Source organism: Acanthochromis polyacanthus, chromosome 2 (genome assembly GCF_021347895.1).
Source record: "Acanthochromis polyacanthus isolate Apoly-LR-REF ecotype Palm Island chromosome 2, KAUST_Apoly_ChrSc, whole genome shotgun sequence".
Taxonomy (NCBI): Eukaryota; Metazoa; Chordata; class Actinopteri; family Pomacentridae; genus Acanthochromis; species Acanthochromis polyacanthus.
The window spans coordinates 40,762,014-40,778,159 of NC_067114.1; the positions used below are offsets into that span (position 1 = coordinate 40,762,014).

Below are 16,146 nucleotides of genomic sequence, written 5' to 3' on the forward strand. Positions count from 1 at the left end.
TCTGAGTATTATATTTCGTCTCACTCAGAATGAACAAAACCTCGAGATTCCAGTTTTGTGATCAAAACGTTTATTACAAAATCACTTTCAACCATAAACATTTTTTACATCTTCATTTCTGTGCAAACTTCCATCAGTGCTCGGACAAAACCCTGAATTAAAGTCAAACTGCGTGTCAACGAAATTTACGGCAATAAATAAGTGAACTGTGAATTCCTTTTATTACAGAAACAACAACACTGAGACTTCAGCACTCAGTCTTATTTTCTTTCTCTGTCTTCACGATGCCTTGACTCTTCTATTATATTTTGCGTTCATGAGTGGAGTTATATATTTTCTATGACGGAATAAAACCCAAACAAGTTATCAACACTGAGGCTGTATAAAATTTATCAATTATCCGTCTGGTCCTGTCTACTTTTTGTTTCATTCAGGCTTTGCTTTTGTTTTTGATAACTTCCATTTAAATTCCACTTGACTTTCCCTTCACCCTTGATATAAATAAATACGGTAAATATTTTTATTTTGCATTTATGCATCGGATGATATATCTCTAATGCAGTTATTATATTTAAATGTTTTCTATGAGCACAAAGAATTGGAGATTCAGGGCTATTCAGAAAACTTTTGGCTGAGATTAACTCACTAAACCTATTATTAGGGATGGCTGATAAATATATATATATGCATAAAAATGTAGTATCAGTCATTATCGTTTTCGTTTATTTTTTGTCTATCATGAAAACCAATAAAATAATGTCTGGATTTCACCAGCATTTACCAGACTTATAGAAGGAGGGAAGGGGAGTGTGAACTGTTGCTTGAGACAATTAAAAAAAAAAAATATATGGCATTTTTTTTCTATAACTTAAGTTGAAGTTTCTTACTTTGCACAGGCAATGTTTACATTTGGAAAGCCTTGTTGCATTTGAGAATGCCTCCATTGGGGCATAAACCAGACATGATGTGTTAATTCCACTACAGGAGATATGTGGTTTTATCTAAAACTCGTTAAATAACCCACATATATCGGTATCGGTAGATATTGGAATCAAAAATTAAGCATTGGGCAATATCGGCATTTCAGTTATCGGCAAAAAAAAAAGCCAATATCGGACATCCCTACCTATCATTTCTTTAAAATGTCCTTTTCAGGCATATTTTTGTTGTTTTGTTTAGGCTTATTTTATCTAACTCCATTCTTCCCTCTCTTTTCTGTTGAATTTGACCAGATTATTTTACAGTATCTGTTTTCATAATGTGTAATAACATTGTTATTGTGCTTTAAGTTACCATTTATTATTATTATGTTGAAGGGTGGATAGTTTTTTGTCTGTATTTATAACAATGGAGCAAAGATCTATTGTTGTACATATATTTTAAATGACAAAAATGAAATTATCTCAAAAACAGAGGTTTGTACCAAAGTGCATATTCTCTGCCGTGTTCAGTACCTTTGCTAAATGTGCTCTGATGGTGTTTTTGTTTGTGCTGCATTACTCTTCACCTGCAGATGTGATAGTCCTGTGTGGGTCGGTTAGTTTCATCCATCTACAAACAGTCATAAGTCAAGTTTTAGCTTCACAGTCATTACAGATTTCTGGTCTGTTAGTCAGTTCAGGTCTGTAGGCGTCAGTCAGCTTTACACAAATCTCTTCCTCTCACAGTTGCTCGTTAAAAAAGTTTCTCACCTGGACAACTCATACAGATGCATACAAAAACTGGTTTTAAAGCAGCACTTTTGATATGTTGATGTAGTGAAACGGGTTGCACAGTGGTTAGCACTGTTGCCTCACAGCTACATGATCCACAGTTCGCATCCTGGCCTGGGATCTTTCTGCATGGAGTTTGCATGTTCTCCCTGTGCATGTGTGGGTTTTCTCCGGGTTCTCTGGCTCCCTCCACAGTCCAAAAAATGCTAATTGGTGTTTCTAAATGATTTGTCAATGTGAGTGTGATTGATTGTCTCTATGTGTAGCCCTGTGACAGACTGGTGACCTGTCCTACCTTCACCCTAAGTCAGCTGGGATAGACTCCAGCCCCCCACGGCCCTAATGAGGATTAAGCGGTGTGTAGATAATGGATGGATGGAGGTAGTGAAACGTAAATAAATATGTACAACAGAAAAAAAAGGATTTGAAACTTGCAGGAGCCTTGTGCACGCTGCAGGAGCCACATTTCTACACCAACATTCACTCTACTACCTGAGACAGAGCCACTGAGGACGATAACAACATGGAGTCGTTTCCAAACTCCAGAACTCGTCCAAACCCAAAGGCAGCGTAAAGCGGTTCAGTGAAGGTGCAGTGGAAGGTGTGGAGGTGGATCCGTCTGATGGAGGAGACTGTGTAGGGCAGACAGTAGAAGGACACAGTACCAGCAGCCCAGTCCACATACACTGCTACTCTGTTAGAGCCAGACGATGGAGGTGTTGTAATGTCTGTCGGTGTGTTATCGTGCCAGGCGGTGAATCCCTGAGCTGAGCAGTACAGACTCCAGGACTGATTGTTCCATCCGATGCAACATTCATCGCTGCCTCCCTTCCTCCTGATTCCTCGGTAGCTCACTCCGATCCTCACCCGTCCTCTCCACTGGACCTCCCAGTAGCAGCGTCCAGTCAGATCATCGCTGCACAGCAGCTGCTTCCAGATGTCGAACCTTTCTGGATGATCAGGATACGGCTGCTTCTCCTGCACCACCACAATCTCTTTGTTGTCTTTGGACAGTTGGAGGTTTCTGTCTGCTGTGTTTGGGTCCAGTGAGAGCTCACAGAAATCTGATGGCAGAACAAAACACCAGTAGAAAACCTCTTCTGGAGGATGTTGATTTACGACTCGTGCTGTTGGTTGATTATCTAAGATGGCTCAATTTTTTTGCTTTGGTGTCATCTTCAGGATGAAAGTCAAAAATACATTTCAAATAGACAAATCTCTAAAGTTTTAAGTCAACAATCAGAGGATTATGGTCCATGGTGACAACATTGGACTGATGTTTTTCAGATGTTATAGGTTATGTTTTTGTAAACATTCCTGTAAAGGTGGAACATTCTGTCTGAAATATTCTGAGCACGTTTTTAGGATGTTGTTGAGGGAACACAGTATATAACATTTTTCTAGAAAACATTCCACGATAGCAAAGGAAGAACTTCTTCAAACCAACATTCCAAAAAAGTTATCCAGATGTCATTGAGGCCTTGGATGACAGAACGATTTAAAATGTTCCTCTAATGTGATATACTGAGGGCAAAACATTTTGTCTTTTTGTTGAGGGAACACCTCTTAGAACGTTCTATCTGATGTTTCACCAGTGATAACAAAGGAAGGATGTTTTCAATGCAACAAAAAAAATGTTTTCAGGATGTTATTGAGGCCTCAGAAGAAGAACATTCTTTATAAGATGGTCCTGTACTGTGATTAATTAAGAAAGGTGGATCATTCCACCTGCAATGTTCTGAGGGGAAGTTGTTGAAGGAACCCATAGAATCTATAAAACATTCCCCAGTATCATAATAAGAAGAATAGTAATTCCATAATAAAGAAAGAATGTTCTGAACAGTCAAACAGCGTTCTCACCAAACATTTTTAGAACATGTTCAATCATCCTACCTTGAAGAACATTTAAAGAAGATTTTTTTTAAACGATTACAAGCGACAGTTTTCCTCTGGGGTGTCAGACACAAGATTGGCATCGATAATTTGATCCAAGTCTTGGCGACAAAATGCGTAAGAAGAAGAAAGTTTTAACTTACATCTAAGGGGAGCTTGATTCAGTCTGATCTTTCCACAATGATCAATCCTGTGGAAGCAGTAGAAAGAGACAAATGAACAAAGGAGCCAAAGCATGCATTGACGTACACTTGGTTTGATGTCTCTCTACACACTGATAAAATGAAATATACTTGAAAATTTCCAGTTTCCATTTGGGGTCCCGCAGACCATCGGACAGCAGCTTCAGTGCTAAGTCTCCTGGATGGTTGAAGCTCAGGTCCAGCTCTTTCAGGTGTGAAGGGTTGTTGCTCAGAGCTGAAGCCAGGAAAGCAAAGCCCTCCTCTGTGATCAGACATCCTGACAACCTGCACACAAAGCTTCAGGTTAGACTCACGCCTTCGTTAGTAACAGACGCTGAAACTACAAGCTAATATCAACTGCATGATTGAGAGGTTCACCTTCAGGCTCTGCTCAGTTTCTACCACAGGGAGAAGGCAAGTGCTGGAACTAATGTTGAGTAAATTGTTGACCATTTTCTTCATTTATTAATTAGTTGTCTGGTGCATAAAACGGTTAAACATGTGTTTCCAAAAACCCAACACGATGTTCTCAAATGTGTGGTTTTGTCCACAATCCGAAAATATTCAGTTCACTGTCATAGTGGAATAAAGAAACCAGAAAATATTCAAATTTAAGAAGCATGAATAAGAAAAATTACACTTCTTTTCTTTAAAAATGACTTAAATCGATAAGCAAAATTCAATACTGACATCTTCACTCCACTACTTAAAACAATAGAGGATGACCTTCTTCGCTGGATGAAACTACCACAATCCATTTCAGGTAGAATAGCAATCATTAAAATGACAATCCTTCCAAAAATAAATTACCTTTTTTCAATGATCCCAATCCATCCCACTCTCACCTGGTATAACTCCCTAGACTCAATAATCACTAAGTTCTATTGGAAAAATAAAACACCAAGGATCAAATTAACCACTCTTCAAAAGCCAAAATTACTGGGTGGATTAGATGCGCCACATTTTTTTTATTCCCATGGGTATACTTTTTTTTTAATCTTTAAGATAAGATAAGATAGACTTTATTAATCTCACAAAGGAGAAATTTAACATTACAGGGCTCTTAGAAACAAAAAACAGAGGAGTGCAAAAGTCACGAAAGTGCAAGAACAAGATAATAAATATTGCACATAATAACAACTACACAGTAGTGTTATACAGTCTGATGGCAGTGGGGATGAAGGACCTGTGGTAGCGCTCCTTCTTGCACTGAGGGTGTCTGAGTCTCGTGCTAAAGGAGCTGCTCAGCTCCACTACAGTCCGGTGCAGTGGGTGGGAGCTGTTGTCCATGATGGACATATATATGGGTATATGTGTGTATGTGTATATATATGTATTAAAAAAAGGTAATAATCATGGAGCAAATAACACACACAAGCTATAGACAGATTATTGGTTTGGTTGATATTATGTCATTTTGGTTGTTTTTATCTGACTCGATACTCAGCATTTTTCAGATAATCAATATCACACTTGTTTTTTTTAAAACTGATCTGATAAAAGAAAAAACACATTCAACTTAAAATGCACCATTTTTTGCTCTAATTCTTTATCTGTAGTCATTACTCTGTTGTCTCCAACATGTCCCGTTCACAGCACTATCTGGTTACATGACACAAGCAACGATGTATCAGTATTGAAGGAATAATGTCGACAAGTTCTCTTTTCATGAAGCATATTTAAGTTATAAATAAACAAGGGAAATTCAACAAAAAAAAGGAAAAATAATCAGGAAATAGCATATGCTTTAGCTTGTTTATATTTCCTTAAACTACTTATAGTCAGTTTAGATGGTGCTAAACTTGGATGTAGCATTTGGATCCCTTCAAAGTGGAGAGAGGGGAATTGTTCGGGTTCAACATTTGCATCCAAGAAGGTCAATGTTGTTGTTTTATCAATAGAAACAAACAGGCCTGCCTTATTGCAAGATGTAAATCTTTTTCAGACCTTTCAGCCTGCAGGTTACTGCTTTGAGGTTGTTGTTGTTTCCTGCCGCAAAGGACATTTTGAAAATGATTACTTATTCACCAAATACTGACCTGAGAGTCTCCAGCTCACACTGTGGACTCTTGAGTCCCTCAGAGAGCAGCTTTACTCCTTCATTGTGCAGGTCGTTGTTGCTCAGGTCCAGTTCTCTCAGATTACAGGTGTTGGAGGTTAAAACTGAAGCCAGAACTTCACAGCTTCTCGATGAGAGGTTACAGCTGCTCAGCCTGAAGAAAAAAAGGGTGAATACAAAGCATAAAGTGAACATAACTTAACTAAAGCCTCCATTTGTGCACCTACAGAGATGTTTTGGATGCTTTGATCACTGGCAGCAGCCACTGAAGTCCATCCTTAGAAGTAGAGAACTTCTTCAGGTCAAACACGTCCAGGTCTTTCCGCGATGACAGTAAGATGAAGACGAGCGCTGACCACTGAGAAGGAGTGAGTTTGTTTTCACTGAAGCTCCCTGATCTCAGATACTGTTGGATCTCCTCCACCAGAGAATGGTCATTTAGTTCATTCAGACAGTGAAACAGATTGATGCTTCTCTCTGGAGAGGGATTGTCCCTGATCTTCCTCTTGATGTTCTGCACCAGCACGTCTTTGATCTGTGGTTTGCTTCTTGTCTTCTTCAGAAGGCCTCGTAGGAGCATCTGATTGGTATCCAGTGACAGACCCAGGAGGAAGCAAATGAACAAGTCCAGGTGTCCATTTGGACTCTGTAAAGCCTTGTCCACTGCCCTCTGGTAGAGGTGCTTTAATCTAGTTGCATGTCGCAGTGGCAACCTTCTTCTTGTCAGCAGATTGACACCACTGTTGATGAACATCAGGAAGACATAAAGTGCAGCCAGAAACTCCTGAATGCTCAGATGGACAAAACAGAACACCCTCTCCTGGTTCAACCCTCGCTCCTCTCTGAAGATCTCTGTGAACAGTCCTGAGTAGACTAATGCAGCTTTTATGTCAAGGCCACACTCTTTCAGATCTGCTTCATAGAAGATCAGGTGTCCTTTCTCCAGCTGCTCAAACGCCAGTTTTCCCATGGCAAGAATGATCTTCTTGGTTTCTGTGTTCCACACTGAATCCGTCTCAGTTTTTCCGAGATACTTGACATTGCCCTGTTTGGTCTGAACCAGCAGAAAGTGGATGTACATCTCAGTCAGGTTGTGGGGAAGCTCTGCTTTCTCTTTGATCCTCAACACGTGGTCCAGAACTGTAGCAGTGATCCAGCAGAACACTGGGATGTGGCACATGATGTGGAGGCTTCTGGATGTCTTGATGTGGGAGATGATCCTGCTGGTCTGCTCCTCATCTCTGGATCTCTTCCTGAAGTACTCGTCCTTCTGTGGGTCGGTGAACCCTCTGACCTCCGTCACCATGTCAACACACTCAGGAGGGATCTGATTGGCTGCTGCAGGTCGTGTGGTTATCCAGAGGCGAGCAGAGGGAAGCAGCTTCCCCCTGATCAGGTTTGTCAGCAGCACATCCACTGAGGTGGACTCTGTAACATCATACAGGATCTCATTGTTGTGGAAGTCCAGAGGAAGGCGACACTCATCCAGACCGTCAAAGATGAACACAACCTGGAAGTCCTTGAAGCTGCAGATTCCTGCTTCTTTGATGTCAGTGAACATGTGATGTAGAAGCTCCACCAAACTGTAATTCTTAGCTTTCAGCAGACTGAGCTCTCGGAAGGTGAATGGGAATATAAACTGTATGTTGTGGTTAGCTTTTTCTTCAGCCCAGTCCAAAGTAAACTTCTGTGTTAAGACTGTTTTCCCGATGCCAGCCACTCCCTTTGTCACCAGTGTTCTGACTGGTTCGTCTCTTCCAGGTAAAGGTTTAAAAATGTCCTCGCATCTGATGGTGGTTTCTGGACTTTGTGGTTTCCAGGATGCTGCTTCGATCTGTTGGACCTCGTGTTGATCGTTGACTTCTCTACTGTCGCCCTCGGTGATGTGCAGCTCGGTGTAGATCTGGTTTAGAAGAGTTGGGTTTCCTGCTTGGGCAATGCCCTCAAACAAACACTGGAACTTTTTCCTTAGGGTAGATTTTAATCTACGTTGGCAAATTGCAGCACAAGATTCTGAAAAAAACCAACAGATATTAGGTCAGTGGATTTGAGGTAAATATGTGAACTGACTGCAAACATTCCTCGGAGTTCTGGTTTGTGAAATGGACTATTATTGAAAGTCACTCAGATATTCTATACCCATATTAACAATGCACATTGTGATCATTTATTCTGCTCTTTATTTGATGCACAAGGTGATCAAAAAGTTCTGGGACTGTTAGTGGAGCATGTCACGATCATATGTGGGCAACATGTGCGGGAATCAGCTGTCACGAGTCAGGAGATCACATGTACTGCCAACATCAAAACCTGTGCTACAGATGTTTGGTAGCCTCTGACTAACAGTAGGTGCACATTTTTGATTTTTCTGTGGACTTAAAACATTCACAGAGAGCTAACATCACAATCTGTGCAATCAACCTTCATGTGGAGGATCATCTCTGGTGATAAGAGGAGGGTCTGTGGCTACCACTAAGAGAAGAAACAACAGTTTTCACAGCAAAAGAGTTGCAGTCTTAAGACATGGACAAGCTGTATCGGATCAGCAGTACCAGGATCACGCTCACTGTTTTCTTTGACTGTTGACTGTTTGACCTCCATTATTAAATTTCCAACCACAGTCATTTTGCACAAATGAGTGAGATGCGATCACGTTAGTCCGATCATGCACAGGTTTTCACCTTGCTCTACCTCCTTGATTGGTCCCTTGTGACTTCCCCCTCTTCCCCGAAATGAATTTCAAGTTGAAAGGTTGTCTTATTGACACAGTTTAGGAGGATTCAGTAGATGTAGAGGATTTAGTACTCGTCACAGATGGTGCTTGTGCCAAAAAGCACTTCAGATTTCCTTCCATGGTTATCAAATTAAGAAAATACAGAGCAGTAGCGACTGTAGATGGCTTGGTGACTGTTGTTGTCTGCATGTCTAATTTTAACTAACAGCACTTGCAGTTTACTGGGAGTGATGTAACCCTGCACAGGGAGAAAACATTGATGGAAATGGTGGCCAAATTTAGATCAAGTACAGTTTCAGATTTTTAATGGCACAGTCTCAGCACTTTTTGATCATCCTTGTAAGATGTTTGGGATGACTGAGATCAAGTTTTTGTCATTTAAAGGAGAAATAATGTTGTACAGAACCATCCACTTCATGAGGAGTTTAAGATAATGTCCACAAGCTGCTGTTTTCAGGCATCTAAAAGACTGCATGTCTCTTTTATTCCTTGTACTGTTGATATGCTTCATGGAAATAAGCACCTCTGCTGTGTTTTTCCTGTCTTGTGTTAAGGAAAAATTGTCGGTAATAGGTCATTTCCAACCAACATACAGAAGGTCATCCCTTGACTCCAATTGGAGACACACAGAAGCACACCAACTGCTCAGACAGACAACTATTTGCTGATATAGCAACAACAACAAGGTTAGATCCTGCCTCTTTTCTCTTTCAGACAGTATAAACCCTGCAAGGACAGAGAGACTCCTCAGAGTTGATACTGACAATGCACTTGTTATGTCAATTCTCCTGAATTCAGTAAAGCATTTTTCTCTACATCAGTCATCTGAGTGTTCCTGAGTTCGCCTCCGGTGTTTCCTCACCTGACATCGCAGAAATTCCCTAACATCTTGACATATTAGCACATCTGCATTTGGTATGGTTTTGTGTTCGCTGAACAAATTTCCCCCAATGGGACAAAACATTACTCTTGAACATTGAATGCAGATGAATCTAGAGCACTAAGCTGAGACAGATTAATTCTACATTTGAGAAACGAGTTAAATTTATCTTACTGCTCTGCAGAGACTCAGCCAGCTGCTCATGCTTCTGTTTCCTCAGGAAGTTCAGTGTGATTTTCAGAAGTGCATTTCTGCTGCTGCTTGTTTGCTCTTCTTCTCCAGGCGTGTCATCATCGTCCTCTCTCAGCGTCTCTGAACCTCCACAAAATTCTGGACTCAGGATTTTCTTGAATTTCTTCAGTTCACTTCTCGTGAAATTAATTATTTCCTCCTCAAGCACCTACAAGAATACAGAGCAGCAGTTACATTTTTCTCACAGTGATGGAAGCAAAGATTTCCATCCACCTGTCCTGAACACTCATCTGACAGCTGAAATATGAAAACTGTTTTCAAGTAAATCTGTAGCCAAACCAAAGCAGGCTTTCTGCTCCTTGTAGATTCAGAAGATTTGTGAAAAAAAAACACATTATGAAGCCAGACTGGACTTGAACACAGATATTGTATTATTGTATCTGATCTAATGTTATATGATGGTACTTTGGATTTATTGATGCCACATTTAATAGCTGACCTCATAGAATAAGATCAATAGTCAAATAGAGAAATTAAACCATTTCTTGAAAATCTTTTCAAAAAAAATCAGCTGCTTGTCTTTACTGAGGGTGGAGACGTTAACCAGACATGCTTTTTTCAAACTAACCAGGTAAATCTCACCCTTCACAGTGCTCCTAGACAGGAAACATTGAGTCTGCAATGAATAATAGGCTTTTAACCATTAAATTAGTACTTCAACTATTTTGAAAATTCATTAATTGACTTGAACAGTGAAAATTATGATTCCCAGCTCTTAAATATTTTCTGGTTTTGTTGCTCCTCTGTGACAGTAAATTGAACATCTTTGGATTGTGGACAACAAGACGTTTGAGGACGTCATGTCGGGCACCGACGCTTTTTTGTTTTTTTTTTACCTTTTTTCTGCTATTTTATATACCAAACAACTAATCGAAATAATGAACAATAATGCTGAGCCAAGTGAGCATCGTTCTAATTAGAGGAACTAGTTTCAAATGGAATACAATTAATAAGGAAAGTTTTGCTGATTGGTATCATGAATGTTTATTATCCCAGAAAGAATAACTTTGAAGCCGATCAAACAGATCTTTGTGAAGACATTTTGTGTCACACCAGGAGGAAAAATCCACGTGAGATTAATTTCCCTCATGATGACTCACTTCATTATCTGTCAAACTGGACAATACAGGTACCACATTATAGAACATTATTCATCAAATAAAGTCTTAAAATATTACATGGCAAAGGAAAAACATTCTCAAAAGAACATTCAGAATGTTTTAGGAAGAAAGTCTTTAGGGAACTTTATCCTGACTTAAGAGGAACATTCTGGGTACCTAAGTAAAACGTCCCAGTGGAAATATTACGAGATATTTGCAGGACTTTCTCTGAATTTTCATAGAACAGCTGTCATGAAGTTTATCCATCAAGGAGCTCCTGTCAGTTCATTTTCTTTTCTGTAGTTAGAACCAACACCTGATTTGTTGTCGTATGAAAGCTGCTGATCAGTTTTTCACTGCTGTCTGTTAGTGTTTGATGTGTGTAGTTTTAGGCATTTGGTGGTAGACTTTGTGAAAGAACGAGGATGCCTTACAGTCAGTAGACTCAGTGCAGCTTTTTGACTGTTCATTTGGACTATTTCTTGATGAACTTTCTGTAGAAGGCAGGTTTTTACAGATCCTGCTCTGTAACATACTTTTTTGCTGTGTAAAAGTGGATCATTCATGCCCGCTTAAGAAGCTTAAAGTTAATTAAGTAACCTGGTGCTAAAATCACCAGTACAGTTTGCATGTTGTTAAAGGGCGTCATTTGACGTTGAAAACTATGCAGGTAAGGAACTTCTTTTCTCTTGTAAAGCCAAAAGATACGGAAGCAATTTCTGATAAAGTTTAAATCCCACTTTAATACAGTTTGACTTCATATTGTTTTGGCCAAAGCGGGGTAAACTCATGTAGTTACAGCTCTCCAGCAACATACCATGAGGAGTGTTTTGGTTTTGTAAAAGAAAAGGACTAAAGAATGAAGTCTAACCGGTTTTTCTAGGAAATGCTTTTCTGATTAACTTTCCAATCTTTAAAAAAGATCAGTACATCTTTATTTGTTGTCTCCAGCAGAGACTTTCTGGTGATGAAAGAGAGATAATAATAGAAAATGACAATTAAACAAAGGGCTGCCGCTGGATAATACATGAAAGAGCCTTTATATACTGTAGTCAAAGCAGTGACAGCTGTCTGTAAAGGACGTAATGCAAAAATGTATTTATTATGAACCACATCAAAAGCCTGAGATGTATTTACCTGCACTTTAATGTCAAAATGCGTCTCTGTAGTGACTGAGACATTCTTTTAAGATCTCTGTCGTGTCTTTTAGCTCATTGTTTGGAATTAACTACCTGTAACTTCACACTCACGGCTGTTGTTAGTTAAAAACAAAAGCTGATAAAAAATCCACAGCAAACTCCTGCTGAGAAGAGTTGCATCAGTGCACACTTCTGTTTTTATGTTGACAGAAACCAAACAGACCAAATGACACATGAGGGACCTTCACTTTAGCCAATGAGGAAACTGTCAGGGTTTATTGAACATGTTTAAATATGAGGGACTTTCCAGATGTACTTACTGATGAGGAGCTTTGTCATCACCGGGGTGTGAATAAGAAACATTTTAAAGAGCTCTGAGTGCCACTAGGGTAGAAAAGGGCTATTTAAATCCATTTAAAATCAGATTTATGTAAAAATTAACAATAAAAGATAACTTATTTATTTAAATTATGGGATGAACAGTGATATTGACATCATCATAGGTATAAATACTTCAAAATGAAAAATTATCTGGCAAGCAAACAAGTGTTAGATAAAAATTAACATGTTTTATACAGAAGAAGCAGTTTTCTTATTCTGTATTTTATATCTGCAGCTGCCATTGGATTATCATGATTAGAGTTTGTTCAACAATATTTTAATTTTACAACATGAGAGACCTGATAACCCTAAAAAAAATGATGTTATTCAGTCGGAATCGGCCAAAAAGAGTTGGAAAGTCACGGATTATGCAACTAATTTAGTGTCTGAGTAGCGTAAAATTGAATTTAAATGTAGGAAAAAGCTAGCCTAGCCGCGCTAGACCCATGTTCTAAAGGCACAAGGGTCTAGGAGCGCTCGACAGGGAGGGAGGCGGGCTAAAAGGTTGTCTATCAAATCACTCTGCAGCAACTGGGTAGGTATACAACCAATCAACGCAACGAATAGGCTGACGGAGTTCCTAGAGCGCCGGCGGATTGTGGCTAAGTCCCGTTAGCTTCCCAACCAGCGGAGCCAACTGGTATATTAAGGATTTGCCATATCCCATCGGCATAAGTCCAAATACGTCTTTCTTCTCAATGAAACACTTCAGTGCTGTCCTTTGTTTATCTTTCAAGTTGAATTTTAGCTTCAAATCTTTAAGGGCTGTGGCCAAAGCCGAGTCCAAAGATAACTGTTTATTGTGCGCCGGTTGTTTCTGTCCGAATTGTCACGCCTCTGTCGTCACTTAGTTACGCCCGCCTTCTGACTCGACACTTCATGGTGATTGGTCCGGCCAGTTTTAGGAGAATCCAGCCTCGAGCCTTATGGAGGGTAACTAGACCCACCCTGGCAGAGAATTAAATTCGTTGCCGTGGGTTGTCTAGCGCGGCTAGGCTAGGAAAAAGCTGCATTCTTACCATGAAAACAGAGTCCAGATGTGCTTGACGTCGATCACCAAGAACCTCTGAGTTCTTCTGGTCAGTGTGGGGAGGAGTGTGAGCAAAACTGAACAGAAAATGAAGAGTTGTAGGAAAGTCAAAGGAGAGCATTAAACTGAATTTATACTTTATATGAACCACTGTAGATGAATGTTTGGACTAGCATTGGCACAGACTTCATGAGTTTTCTCTCTAGCTCTCTTTATATTCACACAGCTGTTTACTTATTAACAACAACATTCAACACTTTAAATATCAGCCTGTCTGAAAATACACAACATTCATCGCATCCACTTGCACAAAAATCAGTTTGTGTCTGAGAAGTGACACAAATAAATGTTTTTGAAGTGTTTTAAAACTGTGTTTTTCGGTTTTTACAAGAGAAAAGACTTGAAACTGGTTTGGTTTACTAAATTTATGTGTGATTACCTGATATTTTCTACAGCAGATTCTGAACTTAGATAAGAATGTGAGAAAACAACAGCTTCAGGGCAAACGTGTCTAACTATGCTTTTTATTTTTTAATTCTTAAGATTGAGAGCAATCCAAAACTTGCCAGGATACTAAAACTCAGTCTTTGCCTGTAACACACACTCCTTAACTGTGTCCATTCACAGAGAGAACGAATGCTATTATTACACCAAGTTACAGAATTCATCTTAATACTGTACAGGACAAACTTTTACCTAAACTGTTTTTCTACTAAAATAAAGTGTCTAAAGTGTTAAACTGTCACTCAAATGTCCTCTCACTGGTCTACTTGTTGTTACACTGAGCCTGTAATCTGCTCTGTAATGATGCGTTTACAGATTAGATTAATTTCCTTAAATAGCAGCTTCTAAGAATAAACTAGTTACCGTAACAGCTGGTTCAACCGGTTTCGGTGTTATTTGTTTCCTTAGTGCTACAGACTTTAAATGCACTTCCTGGAATGGATGATTCAACTAAAGTCAACATCAAATGTCTGCTATGTTTTAAAAGTTGTACCATTCATTAACAGAGTGGTATCGCTAACTGAACTTTGGATTGTCTTGTTTAATTTGGCTTCAACAGATTAAACATCCAAAATCCAGGTTATGAATTTGCTTTAAATGCTCACATGTGCTGATCAGAGTCGCCTCCATCCTTGAACTCAATCGGTTGACGTTTAGATGCGTCACTTTTCATGGACAGACAGCCGGGTGCAGGAGAATCTGGTCTCTTCTGGTTCTTTTGGCTTCAACACAACATAGACATTTTACTTCAAACTTCAGTTTGTAAACTGAACTTGATTTCACAGTTCAGCAAAGTTGTATGAACAAAAGCAAACATTAAATTCTCACATGTGCTGATCAGAGTCGCCTCCATCCTTAAATTCAATCGGCTGGCGTTTAGACGCATCACTTTTCATGGACAAACAGCTGGGTGCAGGAGAATCTGGTCTCTTCTGGTTCTCCTGACTTCAACACAGCATAAACACTTTTACTTCAAACTTCAGGTTATGAAATTTAATAGGTGAAGAAGTGCTCAGATCTTGTACAGCACAGAAATATTCCTACAGTTTTTCAGTCATCAAGGACATGCAGTGGATTAAAAAGTGCAGCATTTCCTCTCTGAAATGTGAGGAAAAGTGGAAGTTTGAAGTAGCAGAAACTGAAAGCCTACTTAAGTGAAAAATGTGATTAAATAGTGTCATAAACGTCACAAAAACAAACATTAAACGCTCACGTCTGCTGATCAGAGTCGCCTCCATCCTTGAATTCAATCGGTTGACGTTTAGATGCGTCACTTTTCATGGACAGACAGCTGGGTGCAGGAGAGTCTGGTCTCTCCTGGTTCTTTTGGCTTTAACACAAGAGGTTAACTTGATTTTAGATTTTGGAAAACAACAATTACCAGTTAAAGATCTCTTCATCTCACCTGTTGACTCTGGTCTGGGTGTCATTTTGCCCAAACAGAGCTGCTTTGGAGGTAAAAACTCCATCCTCCATCTCCTCACTCATTGTTGAGGCTTTACAGAGAGAAACTGGGTTGATTTACTGCAGCAAAACTTCATTAAAAGACCAGTCAGCTCAATAAATGTGAATAAAATCAGCAGTGTGGGAGTCAAAGAGTTCACCAGACACTTAATATGTAGTTTGAGAATCTTACCTGCCAAACTCACATCCAGGTAAGATCTTTAAAACAGTGTAGAGACGTTATCCTCTGTCTGTTCCTCAGAGTCTGAGTGTGACTGATCTGTTTTTTAAAATATTTCCTCCTCTGCTATCTTTATCAAATCAGTCCAACCTGTCTGAGGAGGAAACAGAAACTCAAAGCACATTAATGTAGATCCACTGAGTCACCACTAGATGGAGCTATAGCTGCCGAGACTCATTAACCACGCCTGACTTACGTCAGCAGGGTTACTGCATTCGCTTCGGTATCTGGCTGGGTAAGTATGTATGTGTGTGTGTGTGTGTGTGTGTGTGTGTGTGTGTGTGTGTGTGTGTGTGTGTGTGTGTGTGTGTGTGTGTGTGTGTGTGTGTGTGTACTTGTTTCTGCTATACCGGTGGGGACTTTGACCTGACTATTTGCTATAAAGGTGGGGACTTGTTTCACGGTGGGGACCTAAAATGAGGTCCCCACGGGTGGCAACACCGTTTTCTTGGCCATATTGTTGTTAATAAAAAATGTAAAAGTGCAAAAACGTTTGTTTAGGGTTAGGCATTGATTTGGTGATGGTTAAGGTTAGGGTTAGGGTAAGGGTTAGGAGTTAGATATGAATGGGAGTCAATGGTAAGTCCCCACCGGTA

General features: G+C 39.7%; 1 protein-coding gene across 1 annotated transcript; it reads right to left on the minus strand.

Annotated features, from left to right (window-relative positions):
• Positions 1-88: 88 nt before the first annotated feature.
• On the minus strand, positions 89-15,354 carry LOC110951638 (NACHT, LRR and PYD domains-containing protein 12-like). Its single transcript, XM_051944897.1, has 10 exons — positions 15,272-15,354; positions 15,080-15,196; positions 14,697-14,811; positions 13,352-13,417; positions 9,635-9,860; positions 6,074-7,859; positions 5,827-6,000; positions 3,899-4,072; positions 3,749-3,795; positions 89-2,776 (listed from the first exon to the last, which is right to left on the minus strand). The coding sequence occupies exons 1-10, from the start codon at positions 15,352-15,354 to the stop codon at positions 2,193-2,195; spliced, it is 3,372 nt and encodes a 1,123-aa protein (XP_051800857.1). The 3' UTR covers positions 89-2,192.
• Positions 15,355-16,146: the final 792 nt, after the last annotated feature.